Here is an 18,312-nt window from a genome sequence, read left to right as displayed (position 1 = left end):
CCACTTACAATGGACCATTCTATGTACAAGGGCTACTAGCCTGTTACTGCCTAATACGGTATTGTTACCAAGCTTCCAGATACAAAAGATTTGGATAATCTCCTCTTTTTCCATTTTTTTTTCCTCTCTTCTTTTCCTTTCTTTTATTTATTTTCTCTCCAGTGCTATCGATGAAATTATCTTGAATATCTTATTCTTAACCAGCAAATGTAGTCTAGAAAAATTACATAACATTACTTTTGATGATTTCAAAAGGTAACTGCACGACTAATAGTATTGTATATAGAAATCCAATGTTTAATTTCAAGATAAATGACAATATTTGATATTAAGTGAAACTTGACAATTAGAATTGATAATAAACACAATTATAAAACTTTTAATTATTTTGTTTCTACCTGAATTTATTTCTGCTATTGGGTTCAATGTTTAACCTCACTTTTAACTCAATTTTACTCATTTATTATTGCTAAATTAAACGGTAAAATTGATTGATAGCTAGATTTCTTCTGATTACTAGTTATTACTTTAAAAAAATAATTTTTGAATTTTAAATTCACTTTTCTTGAGCTTTATTGAAGCAAAAAAATTCTAAAGTGTTGGAGGTTATGAGTTGATGATAAAAAAATTTATTTAAGTAATAATTATTGCCAACAAGCTGTTAATTTAGTTTATTAATAAATAAAGTCATTTAAAATATGATTGAACAAAAAAATGAATATTTTAAAATTGTAAAAAATTTCAGGAATCTCAGGATCGTTACAAGTCAAACGTTTTTATTACTCAAAGGTTCATAAAGCTTTGTAATTGGTTGGTGTATAAATAACACAATCATAAAGCTAATAACATCCCATTAAAGTTGGTGGTATGTATATGTGAGTTCGAAATCCATAATCAGATATACGAAACACTGACAATACGCCCTCGCTTTATGTATGTATGATAAAATGAAATAAAATAAAAAAATATATTCGAGGCTTCCTGGTGTGTTGATGAAAAAATTTACTATCCAATGTAATCTTTGACATTTTCATTAGGATAACTTTGAGAAATAAAATTTTTATTGACAGGGATATGCTTTTAACTTCTTTATTCATGATTCACTGTCACCTATACAATCATTAACTGGTAAATGTGAGCACAAATATATTGCACAATATCATCCGGTAGTAATAATCAGCAATTAGAAAAAATAATCCTCTTAATTGTAGTCAGGTACCTCTTATCTAATTGATGTTTGACATTGTAAATACCCAGCAGTATTGTTCATCTTTATTTTTTGTTTGAATATTTTTAACAGCTATTTAGAGTATTTTTTTTTTTACAATGAAGAAGTATTAATACTTTGTACTGAATTTGCGAAATCTATGGTGTATTTTAATTAATAAATAGACTATCGGAAAATGAATAGAATAATTATTTGGAGTGTCGATAGATGTTGAAACTGGACTAATATCAATAAGTTTCATTTATAAATAATGAATTTTTAATATTTGGTACTACAATTAATTTAAAAATTCAAACAAATCATTTGTTAATTGATAGTTTTAAGTTTCCATTTCTATCAGCAATCTCTATGAGTGCGTTAAATTTTTTTTCTAATGTTATCGTCAACGACCATATCATGCTGAAAATACCAGTTCTCGTCTGATCACTGAAGTCAAGCAGCATTGAGCGTGGTTAGTACTTGGATGGGTGACCGCTTGGGAACACCACGTGTTGTTGACATCTTTTTTTTTCTTATTGTTTTTCAATAAGTAAACATAAATTAATCAGAAAAAAATTAAAATTAATTTAAAAATTCAAACAAACCATTGTTACTTTATACTTTTAAGTTATCACTTCTATCACCAGTCTCTATGACTGCCTGACAATTTTTTTGTTAAACAACTATGTTAATAAACAAACCTAATTTATTATTAAAATACAAAATATTGTTTAAACAGTTCTCGAACATCTAGAAGCATGATCTGATGACTCCAAGGGGGGCAATGGAACTTATTTCTGCGATCTCGTGAGTGTAATCATCTGCAAGCAGGGATGACTGATACCCTCGTGTCCGAATTCGATTGCTATCATCTTGCGTGATTCATTTGCTCGCGGGTGGAGAAGAGAATATCGTATCAATATGGATAATATCAATATAATTCTGGCATGCTTTCTCTGTTTCAATCCAAAAGGCTTTATGCTTTATTGCCACATAAATTACACCCTTCGTTTTTTTCAAAACTTTATCATTCATTTATTTGATCGTTCATGTGATGCCTTTTTTTCCCAACCATCCTCCCTCTTTTCAATATTATTATTACCATTTTTTATTGAGATAAAAAATCCACCAACACTTGGTATTATTTATTCGTACACCTGATTTATATTTCGAGAATAAAAAATAATAATCACTGTGGGAATAAAATGTAACAAGTCAGGTTTAAATATATATGATAAAACGTACGATGACCTAGTGACTGTCTCATTATATTTTATTCCAGAACCGGAATAGTACAATCTTTTCACGTAGATTCTGCTCAGTGTTGTTTCCTTTATCAAAGGAATGCCTTTTTTTTTTTTTAATCAAAATTCTTAAAAAAAATTCTCTTCTCATTTTTTATTTAATAAATCTTTTGTTCTTAGACTTCTCTATAGATGGAGAGAAAAAATTTTTTTGTCTCATTAAAAAATAGTTTCATTTAATAATTATCCTTGAAAGTAATATTATTTTTGCAGAAATAAATGAGGAAGTAGAGTGTAGCATAGTCATTTTTCCGGTCTTCCATTTTTAGTTGGAAAATTAATTTACAAGTGAAATTGTCAACAATATTTGAAAGATTAGCACTAAAAATAATCAAATCACTCTACAAACTTTGTAGATTTTTTTCTCTCCATGTAGGGTAAAAATATTTAACGGCTTTCTTCTTTTGACTTTATTGGATACATACAGAAATAAATAATCATAGGGTGACTCTGGAACATGAGCGTTAATTACATGAAATTATAGACTTAGCAAACCATCTGCTCTAATTTTATTTGATTAGCTATTTTACTGAGAACTAACATCAACAGATAAAAGTCCATTTTAGTTGCAACTATTATTACTCTTTGAACAGAATAAAATGATTCAATTATTCATTGAAACGTTAATTCTTTTCTTCCCAAACAAATCTCCATTTTAAAATCAATCAATAAATAAATCATCACAATTATTTATTTATATTTAGCTAAATTAATTATCACTCGTTGTGATAAATTGAAACAAGAGTCTTGATGATGTATTCAGCTCCTCTTTATTTACCCATAGATTTTATTCATGTCGATATTGTTAAGTTGAGCTCAGCTTTCAATGAATGTACATATTGAGAGAATGAGCAAGAGAAAGAAGGAAGTTGTGTGTCTATACGTATACATTTATGTGTTGTTAGGACTTGAAAACGTGTCTGGGCAGTTGTAGTGATTGTATATACACGACCGCCAATTCATGACAACCGTATATACTCCATTTCCCTTTGTGCATTTTTTATTTCAATTGCAGGAACAAATAACAGGAATTGTGTCTCGTTGCACAGCGTCGCCAAATGTCACTGTGTCGTCTACATAATTTTATTTCTTTTTAAATTATTCTGAAGCATTGCAGATTATTTTTCATCAACTATTGACAACCAAAAGGCCGATGAATTATTTTAAATAAAATCCATAGCAAAAGATCCACTTCAAATTGAGGTGATAATGATGCTTGATGATAGAGATGATGATTCTAGCAGCAATCAATGATCAGGAATTATCATTAGCTAAATGTTAGCTTGGATTTTGAAGTTTATTTCTGCTTGTCCTAGTCTTCATTCCAATCCAAAATCCTCAAAGGTCCATTAAGGTTATCAAAACAAAGGATTGAAGAATAGGAACTATGGAGATGTTGAGAAAGATTAATCTTATTACAAGTAATTTTTCTATTTTAAATTAGATTACCTCTAAGATTGATTGTTAAAATGTGATGTTAGATGTTGGAGATGATAATCCCAGCAATAATTAATGATCAACAAGTTATTTTAATTAAACACAAGCTAACATTGTTCTTATTAAAAGTACATTCTGAATGAAGTGTAGACTTAGGTTGATCATCAAGTATTTTTTCAACACCATGGTGTATTTTTTAGTTTCTCTTGGAGGTTGATAAAAAATAATGAAAGCCACTAAATAAGCTTTTTATCTATTTCTAACAATGTTCCTGAACTCAACCAATCATTTGGTGAAATTTATTCCCTAGTCAAAAAGCCAAAGCTTCGACAGATTAAGCCAAAGACTGAGGAAGAAAGAACAAGGAAAAAAAGAATAAATTAAACTTGTTATACCTGACGATCCCATCAGTCCAGTCCTATTACTCACGCGATCATCAACTTTGATCTTAATAAAAATGTCACGACACTTGAAATCCGACTCTAAGAGGTCTTCTCTTCTAGTTCGTGTCTATTCCTCCGCTCTTTTGTCTCAGCGAAAATGATGATAAAAAATAGAAAATGATCGAAATTTAGTGGCTAAATGAGGAGACAGACAGAGGTATGAAGACGAACTGGAACACTAGAGAGTGAGAGAAAGAGAGCTAAGAGAGAATGAGAGAAGTGGAGAGGTTAGATGCTCAGTGGCTGTGGGACTTGATCCCAAAGGTATAGAGAAGCCGCCGGGCCAGTCCATCGCGGAGCTTCCAGTCGTCCAAACGTACTCTCTCTGTTCAAGTCCCCATGTGGTTGTTGATACTCGTGACACTGTCGTGTTGTTCTGACCACTCATTCAAATCACCACGACCACCAGTGATTTTTTCCATAACGTTCATCAACAGTAGTCCAAGTTAGAAGGTGGTGGAGGTGGTGGCTCTCGTGGTTTTCCAAGTGACTTTTACACACACTCAAGACTACTCACTTGATCTGTTACCCTCGTTGATGATAGTTGACATGCTTTTTCATTCTTTCTCGACACTTTTTATTCTTCATTGAATCAATTAGCTGGTGAATTAGTGGTTTTAATTATTAATGGAATTATCTAGTGTATTATCAGATGAAAATAAGTGCTAGTGAATGTTGATTTATTTTAAAAAATAATCAAAATCCTTTTTAAATGGAAATAAAAGTAAATGAAAATGTTGGAATTAATTTCCAAGAACAAAGTGTGTTAGTTTGTATAACTAGATTGCCGTTGTGGTTATGTTCATTAATTAGTGTCTTGCTAATGACCATTTCTACATGCATGAACCCATGGCTTCATTGGTATTCGATTATTAGGATAATCAATTAACGCATGGCGCAATTGATTATTATTGATAGTCGTTGATTAAAATATATACGCACTACTTTGCTAACTTTCCACAAGTGTCTTATTTATATTTCAACTTCACCATCTTGTTTAAATAAATATTTATCCATTAAGTGTTACTGTACTATTGTTTGATGAAATCAGTAATTAAGAGTGATTGTGATGTAAGAGATGCGTCGTGGTGACATCGCGGTGATCGCGATTGCCCTCATAATTATTGGGCTCATCCAAGGCCCACATCAGACCAGGTGAGATAATTTTTTTTTTTTTTACATTTATCTTTGATATTTATCTAGAACATTAAACACCAATCAATTGATGATCATTTGAATTTGTTAACCAATAAGAAATGACTTACAGCATTTTCGATATATTTCGATTGTTGACTAACTTCATGTGTCCATATAACCTCATCAAAAGGTATTAATTATTTATTATTAATTATAATAAACGGGAAATATTTTTTTAAAGGTCTAGTGATTGTTAAAAAAATAAAAAACAGCTGGATGATGATCAGTACCAACTTAATTAATAATTTCTTCCCAAAAGTGAGTTAAGATAAAAAAGAGGTTATGTTTTATAACTTGTACCCAGTTGAATGTATAAAAAAATGAAATTAATAATTAAACGATTAAAACAGAGAGTTGTGATATTTTTATTGTTGATGAAGAGACTCACAACAAGTTTGAACGTGACTAGAGAGATGAAGAAGATGAAGCGGATGGTTTTTACTGAGCAAAATGGAAGATCCTGATGGCGGACGTTTTTGCTAACCGATTTATGACGCAGCGTTCACAAAAGCGCCGTGCCTGAGGTGATGTGTTTGCGAATTTAAACTGGGCACTGGGATCGAAAACTAGGGAGAGAGAAAGAAGAGGAGGAGGAGGAGGATGTTAAGGTTTTCGGTTCTTCTTGCAATTAGGTCCATCCGTAGAGAGTTCTTGGACATGGGGGACCACCTCGATCGACATCTCGTTTCAGAGGCCACGACATTTCGTCGCAGAAATTGGAGATCGATAGGATCTGATATACACAGCCACCGTGCAGTAACAACAACAGTTTCTTTCTTTTCTATACTACTCACTACTCTCAAACATCAACCATTCTTATTTGAGATCCTTTTTTGATTATTTCCATTCGAGTATAATCACATTACGCAATATAGAATGAATCCATTAACAAACTCTTCTCATCTCCAATTTAATTTCATATTAAACATCTCAAGAATTCATCGTATATATTCAAATTCACTACATTTTTCTCATCATCACAATAAATATCTCTACCGACACAAAATCGATTCCAAATTAATCGATTTTTAAATTATGATTAATGGCGCGAGCTATTATCGAAGGCCAACGACTTTTTATTATTTCCCGTTTCGGCTACCAAAAGGGCCTCTTTCATTTCATTATGTTGCACTAAATATTACACTCAGTGACAAATTAATACTTGATTTACGTCTTTTTAAGACTTTCGCTAATTTTTTTTTTACCTTTACTTAACATACTCATATTGAAAAATTAAAAAACAATGAAAACAATCAAAAATGACTGCAGAATCAGTGATTATTCACTGAATGTGCAGTCATTTTGATGATTTTCACTGAATATCTACTAAATCTGCAGCCTTTCAGATAAAATTTAGATAAAAATTATTTTATCTAAAATAAATAAGTAAAATAATCAGTAAACCGATTAAATATGAATTAATCAGTGATCAGTGAACATTTTTATTATCAGTACTATTTTCGGTTATAATTATAAATAACTCGAAAAATTTTAGTTTAATCTCCTAAAGTGAATCAGTAAAAATCAGTGATTATTCACTGATTAGTTCAAAAGAGTTAATATAGATCATGTTGATCATAGGATAAATCAGTGAAAATCAGTGCAAAGCGGTTCATATTCACTAATTTTCAATCATAAAAGTATCAGTGTCTAAATCAGTGCTATTATTATCACTGCAAGCAGTGAATATTCACTGATTTATTCTCAGTGAAGACAAGTATTTAAAAATTTAATTATTAATTTCTATTATAAAATTATTAAATTATTTATACCCTTCTTTCTAAAAATAAATCAGTGATATTTATATCACTGAAAAACAGTGAATATTCACTGATTCCATTTTCAAGCAATAAACTTTATAATTCTAATTTTTAATTTGCCAAAACGCTGAAGCCAATTGATCTTATCGATCGAAAAAATCTCAACAGATAAATCTCTCAAAGAATCCAATCTCTTCATCGAGGTCGGGTTAATTATTAAATCACTGGTATCAAGGTTATCAGTTTATGAAAAACTTGTTATGTTCTTTTAACAGTACCTAACAAATTAATCCATCTTTATTGGCAAAAAAATATATTTATTGAAGTCTTTTGCTCCGTTATCCATTGACAAAAATCAAACTTTTAATTGACATGACACTATTTGCATGAATTTTTTTAAAATTCAAAATTAACATGTACGTCATTCTCTCGTTGCGTTTGCGTGTCTTAGCAAACACGACGTGGTGTCTTGGGTGATACTGGATCTGATTTCACGGCCTGAGGCCAGAGACTGATCGTTCCCTCATCCGTCTCTCTACTAACTCGTTATAAACGTACGTACTTGCAATCTTACATGATCTCTCTCAGCTTACAAATTTCTCAATTGCTTGAAATCAACTATTCCTGATGGTTTTATTGACTAGTCAGCTCTCTACAGTTCTCCAGAACAATCAATTGGAAACAAAAAAGATGTAGGAACAATGCTGAAGCATTGGATTGATCACCAACCATTCAGATGGTCATCAATACCATCAAGGAAATGATAATTGTCTTTGTTCCAAGTCTCTAGGTAGATGATGAAGATAATTATTCCAGCTTTACACATCATGCTAACAATGTTTCTAATAAACAGCAGGACTAGGTCATTCCTGGCCCATCATTAGGACTATCTAGCTTATCTTGGTCTGGTGTTGGACCAGGATTTGGTCAGCTTCACTTCCCATCAACAGTTTTATTTGCTACTACACTCTAGATCGTTACGAAGAGCCAATCTTTTTTATCCTAGTGTGATGAGAGTCATTTGCTTTGCAAAATCTCTGAGAGTGAATCCATCAAATTGGTGGTGAGAGGTTGAATTTATAACTGGTGATCCACCATGGGTAGTGAAGAGAAAGAGGTATCGTTTGGTGAGGACTCAGCATCAATCACTTCTCTTCTGTCATCAAGATCCGTAAATGACCCCAGGCTCTTTTGAACATGCGGTTATTGCCGACGGCATACACACCATTTAACCGATCATACACGTGGTAAAAAAAATACTTTATAGCCAGAAATAAATTTCTTTGTTAATTGGGAGAGTATTTTTTTTTTTTTTTTGAAAATTCCCAAAAGGATTAACATCAAACAATCATCTAGGAAATTTAAATTATTAGTCATTGAATGAAGAAGATTATTGAAACATCAAAGAAGAAAAAGGGACTTTTCCTTGGAAAATAATTATTTCACTTGACTGGAAATTAAGAGATGCTGCGAAAAATGAAATAGCAGGTAATATAAGGTTTAGGATGACCCATGTTCGCTGGTGGAAGCTAAATCTATTCACAGAGTGGCTAGTATAACCGCCGCTAATAAATGCTAACGTGCCACCTTTAAAAGATGAAGACACGAAGAGAACACGCGGCAACAGTCGGAATACTAAACTCACCAATCGCCTGTTACCGCTTTGCTCCACAGGAGGCCCAGGAACTTTATTCCAACCGGTAGTCCCTTCACTTGGTAGTCCCAACTAATCCTCCTAAAACATCATTTTTTTGCAATAGACTTTATTAGATCCACCAGTATTTTTTGGTCATTCATTATTACGAATATTTTCAACAATTTATGATGACCAAAAGCAACAAATACCTTAGAGTTTTTAAAATGACGTAACTTGGTGAAGAGTAATCCAATTTTGATCAATAAAAGCTCATCTAGAAGCTCTTTAGCTCCAGAATAAAATGCAGGTGTTGAAGTGGAGATGCTATTCCTGGTTTGACTTCAGGAAGTTGATGAAAATCAATGATGAAAACCTTCAACATCTGAGTTTGAGTTGATAACCAGGTTTCAATCCAGGTCCAGGTTGCTAAATGGCAAAGAATGTTTTGATAATTGCTGATTATTTAATAAGATTGAACAATACCAAAGGTTTAAATACCAAAGAATTTTAATCATCAAAAAACTGATGTTTGATAGCTAGAAAGGTTTGATCAGAGTCGAATGTTGTTTGAAATATGAGGAATCCATCAGAAGAATGTAGAAAAAATTTAGCAAGCTTCTTTTTTATTTGAACTCGGGAAGGGGGAAAAAAAAGAAAATGTAAGATCCAATTAAAATAACCAGTGGTCAGAAACAAACATAAGCAAAGAGAATCAAAAAATAACAATCACGTGGTGCTGGGTGATGGTGATGGTGGTGGTGAAGGTTTGAAGCCCAAGGGATTGGAAGAAACAAAAGGGCGACGTTAAATAAAAGACTCCTCGAAACTCAGAGAGACACAAAGCGCCATTAAAATATTTCCAAGTGCGTTGAATGTTTCTCTCTCTCTCTTGATTTCTCCAGGTCTAGTTTGAAATAAAGAATAAAAAAAAAACAGGCACAAAAATGTCCAGGTATTCCTGTGCATTGCGATTTCAATTAATTAAATATAAAACAGTAAGACAACCTGGACAGACACTTCATATAAGGAAATAGTTTCAATAAATATTGTTCATGTCAGAAGATGTTATTTTTATAAACATTCCCAAGGATTCAGATAAATAAATAAGATTCAAGGATTCACAGGACATCTAGTATACCTTCAGCTTCAAAGGAATCACCATATTGGGATTAGGAAAAATTCGTTATTTGAATGAATAAAAAATATTTTCAACATATTCATCATTTTTAATATCTCTCTTATCATGTTGATTTCAATCATTTCATTTTATATAATTAACCACAACACGAATAAGGAATTTTTGAATTTCTTTTTACTTATCTTTCTTTCTTACTCTTTCGTTCTCTTATGATGATATATAAAACTATCTATCTCTGCAAAATATTTCCAGCCCTTTGATAGCTTTTCTTATCTCACACCTCGCACTGGACATTAATAAAACTGGTTTCCTTTCGATTTATCCTCATTCAAGCGAAATGAAGATAAAGAATATCTTGATTGCTTCAACTAAAATAGAACCTTTTTTATATTTCTATTGATTACAATAAAATAATGATGATGAAAGAGAAAACAAAAAAGAGATTTTTTATTATTGTTGATAGCAATTATTTTCCAATGTAAATGAAACTTCAGGCTGGGCTTTACTAACTTCAAATCACCTCAAATTTTTTAAAGAGATTTTTTTTTAGAATAAAATGATGGGAGAAAAAAATTAACAACACTGCTACACATGACCGGAAGACATTTAACGGGTGTTGTTTAGCTTTTACGAAGGTGACAAAAGTTTAGTTAATATATTCAAAGTGGTATGCTTCCACGTATAACTTGATACCTAATGGCTCAAAAGTATCCAACAGCTTCATGTAATAACTATAATCTTGGATTTTATTATAATTATTAAACATTTATCAGTGTAGTAGTTGACTTTTGCACATAGTCTATTTTAGATATAAAGGATGCTCCTTCTTGTTAATTTAATAAACTTTAATCCAAGATCATTATATTGTTGAGGTGCTTAGGAAAGTCATCATAGAAAAAAGGAAGAAGTTCTAGCCAAGTGGTGATGATTTTGTTGGAACTTCTCCCCAAAGAAAGAGGGATGATGAAGACTTGGAGTTGAAGATATTCTTTTATTTCTTTCCCAAGGTGTGATAAATAATTTACGCTGTCAGATAAGTAGGTTCTAATGATTCAGAAAGCAGCGAAGTGTAGAAAAAATGATTTTAAGATCAATAAAGCAAAGAGAGGTGTTGGTTGATGGCAGGAGATTAGGTCTGACTTTGGTAGGACATATAGAGATGCATTGGATCCAGTTTGTTTGATGGATGCTACAGCATAAGCTATGTCTGACAATAAACTGATGGTAATCTACTTCTACTGGTCAGGAAAAAAAATTAATACTCTATTCGTTTAGCTGTTCTTCAGCTTCTTTTGAAGATGAAACAGCTTAGTTTAGCTGGAGAAGTGTAGGAAAGGTTGGTAATCAAGTGATATCAACAATCTAGCATCCCAGGAAGCAAAGCCTGGTTCAATCCTGGGTCAAAGATGGTTAGATTGATCCAGTGATGAACTAGGAATAGACCAGGGTCTTAGCTTCCTGCTGGAATGCAAGGAATTTAAAATATTAAAAATGTTGATTATTTTTAAAAAGGTTCTCCAGCATCATCAACTTGTTTAGCATTCCACATTGATCAATTCTCTAATCATGATCATAAATCAATCAGATGAAGGCTTATCACCATGATAGTATGAATCAAATATTTTCCATTTGAGGAATTTAACTTCCTCAAGGCGGCAACGACTACTGTGCAGCAAAGAGGCAGTGCATGATGTATAATAGAAGTAGCTCGTTATCTGAATCTTACACGAGTGTGTTCTTTGGTACTGGTAAGATCTGCTGCCGTTCTTGGATACACACCCAAGAGTAATATTTCTTCAGTAAGCATATATACACCAAAGTCGATTCTCTTTGATACTTTTATCTCCCTTTGTAGCAAAAAACGACTCTCAAGTCACCTACAAGTCGTGTGCATTATACTGAACTCATCCGTCACGCGTCACTTGGATGTGTGGTGCTTGGAGATGTGTTCTAGAGTCGAATTTCACGCTTCTTTTATCCACGGTATTTCTCATGCTCCTGGGAATCATCTCCAACAGTATTTTATTCTTACTTTTAAATCAACATTTATTATTCTTCCTTCCTTTTCTTTTTTTTTCTTCTACCAATTATTATAAATATTATCTTCCACTTTTTCTTACCAGGTATGGTGATTGTATTTAGACATTGTTCTAAGTGGTAGAGCATCCAGACTCTGAGATACACTTGGTATATACTTCAGACAATGCATATCTTTCCAGATCACACGTCCGAAACATCAGACTCTTGACCTCTCTCACTATTTTATGCTGGACGCGTTTTTGTTTGTCTCTTTCTCAACTACTTCTCTTTCACTTCCAACTTGAGCCACGCGAGTACAATTACTCCAACATCTCCCTGACTATATTCATAACATTTAGGTCCTCTCTAGCCTTCACAGCAAGATTTTAACAAGCTGATTATTATCAGAGAAAACCAACAGGAATAAAGATAGAAAAAAAAAAATGGTGGCTATTTGCATGACTCATTGGAGCACTTGTCGTTATTTTAGCTATGAGGAAACTTGTTTGAATTTCTTCCAAAGGATTAAATTCCATTCAGTATCATCAAATAATTGATAGCTTTGATTCCGATTATTTCCTTCTACCGGATCAGGAAGCTCATAAATTAGTGGCTAATTATTGGAGGTTAATTACAATAAATACGTTAGACTACGCATGTGCAGAAGCATCATAATGCAAAAGAATTGGTTTGTGCGCATGCGTAGTCCTAATTCTTAGCTCTTATTGTATTACAGTGTGGAAATTGATTGAAGCTAGATTGAGTGCCAAAAATCATCTTAAAATGTGATAATAAAATTTAAGAACTGATTGAGGAAGTATTTTCCAAGTCTAAAGAAGCTCATAAAAGGTCTGGTTGGTAATCAAAGAAGATTACCTTAGCGTCAATAATGATTTTATCTCATGTTGGCTACACTCGGGATGCTTTTAATTAGTCCTAGCCAAGCATAAACGTCGCTCTTAGAAGATCAGTTAACCGCAAAGTGTTTAACCTGGTGATAAATCTCCATCGTATCTTTCTCTACTTGTAATAACGACGATTTGTGTTGGTCTTTGGTGGAACGTTTTTTTTTTTAGTAAATATAAACCCATTCGAGAATCTTTTCTGGCTTTTCTAAAAGGCCATAACTGTACAAATTCTTCTTGTTGAAATTCCACATACGGAATTCTGTACGATCGAATATCGATAAATCGATGCCTTTTAGAGAAGCAACGTGTGCTTGGTAATTAATTCTGACAAGCGAAATAATAAATTACTTGGATCAAAGAGAGGTAAAAAAAATAAATAAATAAAAAAGAAATATCCATCGTACTTACTCTGGCTATTTCTTTAAAAGTCTTTAAGAATTCCATACGCACGATAGGCGGTAATACATAAATATTTTCTTACTCCAATTAGCGGACGACAGGCTTAATAACATCTTTACGTGAATTCATCGACTAATCGTCCATTTATTTAATGCAAATTTTCAAATGTAACTAAATGTTTTCAAGATAAAATCTAATAATTAGTTGCATTACATTTAAATTGGGATAAAATGTGATTTTATGTTATGATGTCATTCAAAAATCATTCCAATTTAATTTTAAAAACTTAATATAAATAATTAATGTGAAAGAAAAGCTTGGAATATTTATTCAAATAATTTCTTTATAATCCAATAAAATAAATTAACTTTTTAGGTAACTGAAACTTCTCATAATTATTAAGAATATTTTTTACCATACAAGTGTTAATGTTATATAGGCTTAACAAAGGCCTAAGGTAGGTCTAAAAATATTATTTAAGCCCAAAAAAGGTTTAATGAAGATCAAACAATATTATTTAAGCCTAAAGAAGGTCTGAGAAAGATCGAAAAATATTATGTAGGTCTAAAAAAGACCCAATCTAGGTCTAAAAATATTTTCTCAGCCAATTTTACTGAAAAATAATGAGTTTCATTTGAGCTTATTTTAGATATTAAGCTTGTTTTAGATATAGAAAATATTTTTCAGTAAACTTTAGACCTTTTTTAAGTACATATTGAGCTTTTTGGGCCTCTTTTAAGCCTGTTTAATTTTATTCAGGCTAAAATAACCAATATAAATGTTTGATTAAATTAAAATGACAGACTCATACAAATTCATACATTCTACAATATACAAACAAGTGAAATTTTGTCGGTGAAAAAATAAATAAATTCTTTCAAAGACAAATAAAAATGTATTCTCAATGAAGTAATGAAGATTTAGAATGATTCAGAATTTTTCGTTGCTTGAAAAAAGTATAAAGAAATTTAAACAAAAGCCTTATAAATCCAATCGTAGATAAGGATTAAAGGAACAAGCTTTTAAAAGATTTGGAAAGTGGCAAATTCACGTGGGTCGTTAACAAAAAGAATAGAACCAAAGCTTACTTGGTGTTTATAATATATACATATCCATGCATACATTTCACCCTATCTCTTCGTCATTGGTCTAATGCTTATATTTATGGATACGTTTATTGAATATAAAATGGCTATTTGCTGGCGTGTGGCATATTTCAAGTTACAGAAATGATATCCCTTTTATTTAACTTAATCTCTATCCGTTCGATTCTCGATAACTTGTAATTTTGCAACGTTTCTTTTCTGTGACAACAATTTTATTTTCACCCTACCTTCTATGGTGGGCTCATTAAATTACAAATTTTATTGCTTTTACTTTGCTGCACAGACATTTCTCTGATTTCAGTGTTTACGACTCATGCTTGGATTATTAGTTATATTTCCTGTAGCCACTGAGATATAAAGCAAAGAATTAATAATACAAGAAAGATCCTCTATACCAAAGATCATCTATAATCTTAATTAATCATTCATTTTATCTTTTATAGCTTGTTCTAGTGATTATTGAATTATTTTTTAGTAATTACATTGAAATACAATCCTAGCGAGAAGCAGAACTGGTTCAATCCTGGCCCAACATTGGACCTGGTTAGCCAACCTTGGATCCAATGCTTTCTGCTAGGGGATTTCTTCTCAAAGCTAATCAATAATTTTGCTGGTCATTTTATTGCTTAAAATTCTTCAACAACACAAATGCTTGATAATAAAAAGACCCAGAAGTTCATCAGCTTCAAGAAACGTTGGAGTTTTGAAGCAGAACTGGTTCATTCTTGACCCATCATTGGATCCAATGCTAGACTAAGAATCAACCAGTTCAGCTTTCTTTATTTTTAAATAACAAAAACGTTCAATGATGAAAAGACCTAGAAGTTCATTAGCTTTAAAAAAACATCACAGTCTTGCAATAAGAAATTAATATGATAATAATTGTGTTGGTAAACGATTTCTTTGCATTCATTAACTCATCTAGAGATTATGTTCTTCCTACCATCACCGGAGACTTGGTAAAATTTTTCTAGAGAGTAATGATATTTTTAGTTTGATCTGCTTTTATTACCAAGCCTCTAAGGATCTTGGAGAAAATCAAAGCTCATCCAGGTGGAGATGAGGTGAACGGTAGGAACGTTAGTGTATTATCACTGCTCGTGCATCTTTTTATAAGATAAAGGATGATTTATGGTCGTATCGTTTTGATAATAATGATGATGATGATGCAATGTATTATACCATGTTGATCTTATAGAAATGATCAACTCTAGCAGCAATTAGTCTCATCTATATTTATAAAATAAAATGTAATGAATGAAAGAGAAGCTTTTTAAATTGATATCTATCAGAATAAAAAAGATTAAAATGATTGAAAGTCTGGTTGGTGAAGGATATTATCAATAAAATAACTCGGCTTTTAGCAATACTCATAATTGACATCAGAAATTGTGGATCTCAGGGTTATACATTGAAGTGTCGAAAGGCATATAATTACAAGTTTCCATCGTGACTACTGGTTCTTGCTGGAGTTCGTGTGAAATAATCGATACATGATCAATGTCTTGGGTAACGACTTCTTGACTTTGGGATCTTTCAGGCTGCTCATTAGAACGTGATTGCTGATATACACGCACCTTCTACGCACGCGACGATTCCTTTTTTAAAGTTTCCTTATTTTAAACATCATTTATTTGTTCCTTCTTGTTATCAACTTCCTCTTGGAATACTAAATAATGTTTATTTCACACGAAATAATATTTTTAAGTTCATTAAAGCAATAAATTCCAACATTCAACCATCATTCTTCATTCATGTTCAAGTTTAAAAAATATTTAGAATCTTTTTCTTTCACTGCTGAAGAGTTTTTTTTCAAACAATTATCCTTAAGAGTTCATTTTAGTTTGATTTTAACTCCATTTAATCGGTTGTCTATTATTTTTATTGACAAAAGTAGCTAGAGAATTTTATTTGATGACTTTAAGAAGTAAAACTGGAATACGAAAAAAACAAAGGAGATATTTTGATACAGACGAGATTATACTGGGAGGTAAGTCTCCAACTGTCACGACAGACAAGAAGGTGCGACTATGATCGTGATATTGACGACAAAGCAACCATACCAAGAAGGATAATCCTTTGGATTTGTGTCAAGTCTCAAGTAGAGAATTGATACAAATAATTTTTTTATAACCGATTGATGCTTTGGAATTCATTTCGACTCTTTGATCTCATTTTTAGGGTTGTCAAGTCAATTGAATTTCCGGTCTCTCCAAATAAATTTTAAATAACATACTGGATCCATAATTTTGACAGTAATTCTTATTGGTGAACTTTGAAGGGTTTGATGAATATTCTCTAGGCTTCTCAAGATGTTCAAGAAAGGATTGTTAAATCTAGCTGATGGTGAGAGTTGAAGCCGTAACTGCTGGCAATGATCTAGGGCTAATGATTTAATTATCTCAATAATGAACTCTTGATGAAACCTTTGGAGCTGGTTCAAGATTGATTGGAGACTAATTGAAGAAAGGTGATCTTTATTGATCTGTATAGACATGCTAGCATCTCCAACTATCTGAAGATCCACCTAGACCAACGCTAGCACCTCCTTCCATCAGAATATCTCCAATAAGATCTCCAACCAACCAACTCAATACCCAAGTCATTTATTCCTTAGAAAAAAAAAACATTCCTAAACAATAAAACTATTTTTTATCACCTTGAATTTATTGATTATAAATACCATCAAAAAGCAATTGAAGTCGAATGAATATTTTATCAACATTTCATGCTAATATTCTGATTAAAAGGTATTTAAAACTGATCAATCAGGAATACAAGACGTAACGCCCCTAGCTAGGTATAATTATTCATTTACTTTTCTTGCACATGATGCTATTACGCTGGCTAATATGCCATGTGTTGACGCCCTTCGGCATTAAATTCCTCCAAGCAACTTGAAGAATATCAATCCCAATTAATTATCAATTCAAGCAATCAGATGATTTGAGATCAGTTACTTCAAGTTAAAAACATAGACTAGAATACTTATAGATGGGATAATATTAAAATTGCAAATTGAACTTACATGCATGGGGTAGAGGTTGATACAACAGATTTATAAGAGCCCCTCGGAAGTCTAGATGTAAGCATTAAAGTACGTAATATATAACATTACAATATCCTACATATGGAGACTAATGGGAGAGTTATTTGCTCCAACCTTTCCTATTTCTTGCCTTTATTTTTTTTTATTTTACTTTCAATAAATATTTTTCAGCTTTGTGTTATCCCTTCAAGTGCATACCAAACATTTTTACGCCAATTGAAAACTAGTATCAAACAATAAATACCAAGGTATTCAAGGTAATAAAATTATATTACTGTTAGAATACTTTTTAAATTCTGTGAAATATAGTTAAGTATGATTTAAGATGGAAAATTGTATACATCGAGTATTATTCTCTAAAGCAATTGAGTGATATCTCGATACAATTCCTTGATTACCGTTATTTCAGAAATTCTATAGTCATGAGATGGAAGAAAAAATTGTGAATTGACTCAAATTGGTGGCTTCGCAACTCATTTACATAATTCCTTTAAAGACACGCTACTGCTGGTTCATTCTTGTTTTTTTCCTTTTTTTTCCAATTGACAAATAAACAACTGAACTGTGCTACACCTGGATGATGATCTTCCATTGTGGTTAGCATTGGATCTCCAAGCCACTAGAAGAGTTTAAATAATTATTTAGTTGTTGGGACTTGGAACCCCTAGCTAAACACCTTCTTCCTGCTAAGTCTTGATGATTTATCACA

At 31.9% G+C, this 18,312-nt stretch overlaps 1 protein-coding gene and 1 non-coding gene across 5 annotated transcripts in view; both read left to right on the top strand.

The window, feature by feature from the left end:
* LOC118063621 (protein Wnt-2-like) overlaps positions 1-18,312 on the top strand; it is a 32,454-nt gene that overhangs the window by 2,242 nt on the left and 11,900 nt on the right. For 3 of the 4 annotated variants that reach the window (XM_035077718.1, XM_035077716.1, XM_035077715.1), the window contains exon 1: positions 4,693-5,546. The exons of the other annotated variant lie outside the window; for it this stretch is intronic. In XM_035077718.1, coding sequence (XP_034933609.1) covers positions 5,470-5,546 — 77 coding nt within the window. In that variant the 5' untranslated portion in view covers positions 4,693-5,469. Of the gene's footprint in view, positions 1-4,692; positions 5,547-18,312 lie in introns of those variants that run through there. 4 annotated transcript variants of the gene reach the window in all.
* On the top strand, positions 1,610-1,728 carry LOC118063780 (5S ribosomal RNA). Its single transcript, XR_004689970.1, has one exon. It is a non-coding gene; the product is annotated as a 5S ribosomal RNA (ribosomal RNA).

The sequence above is a fragment of the Chelonus insularis genome, unplaced genomic scaffold (assembly GCF_013357705.1).
Source record: "Chelonus insularis isolate UGA/USDA-ARS -01 unplaced genomic scaffold, ASM1335770v1 contig_146_pilon, whole genome shotgun sequence".
Taxonomy (NCBI): domain Eukaryota; kingdom Metazoa; phylum Arthropoda; class Insecta; order Hymenoptera; family Braconidae; genus Chelonus; species Chelonus insularis.
The sequence above is the reverse complement of the archived record's forward strand: the minus strand, read 5'-3'. Positions and strand labels throughout refer to the sequence as shown.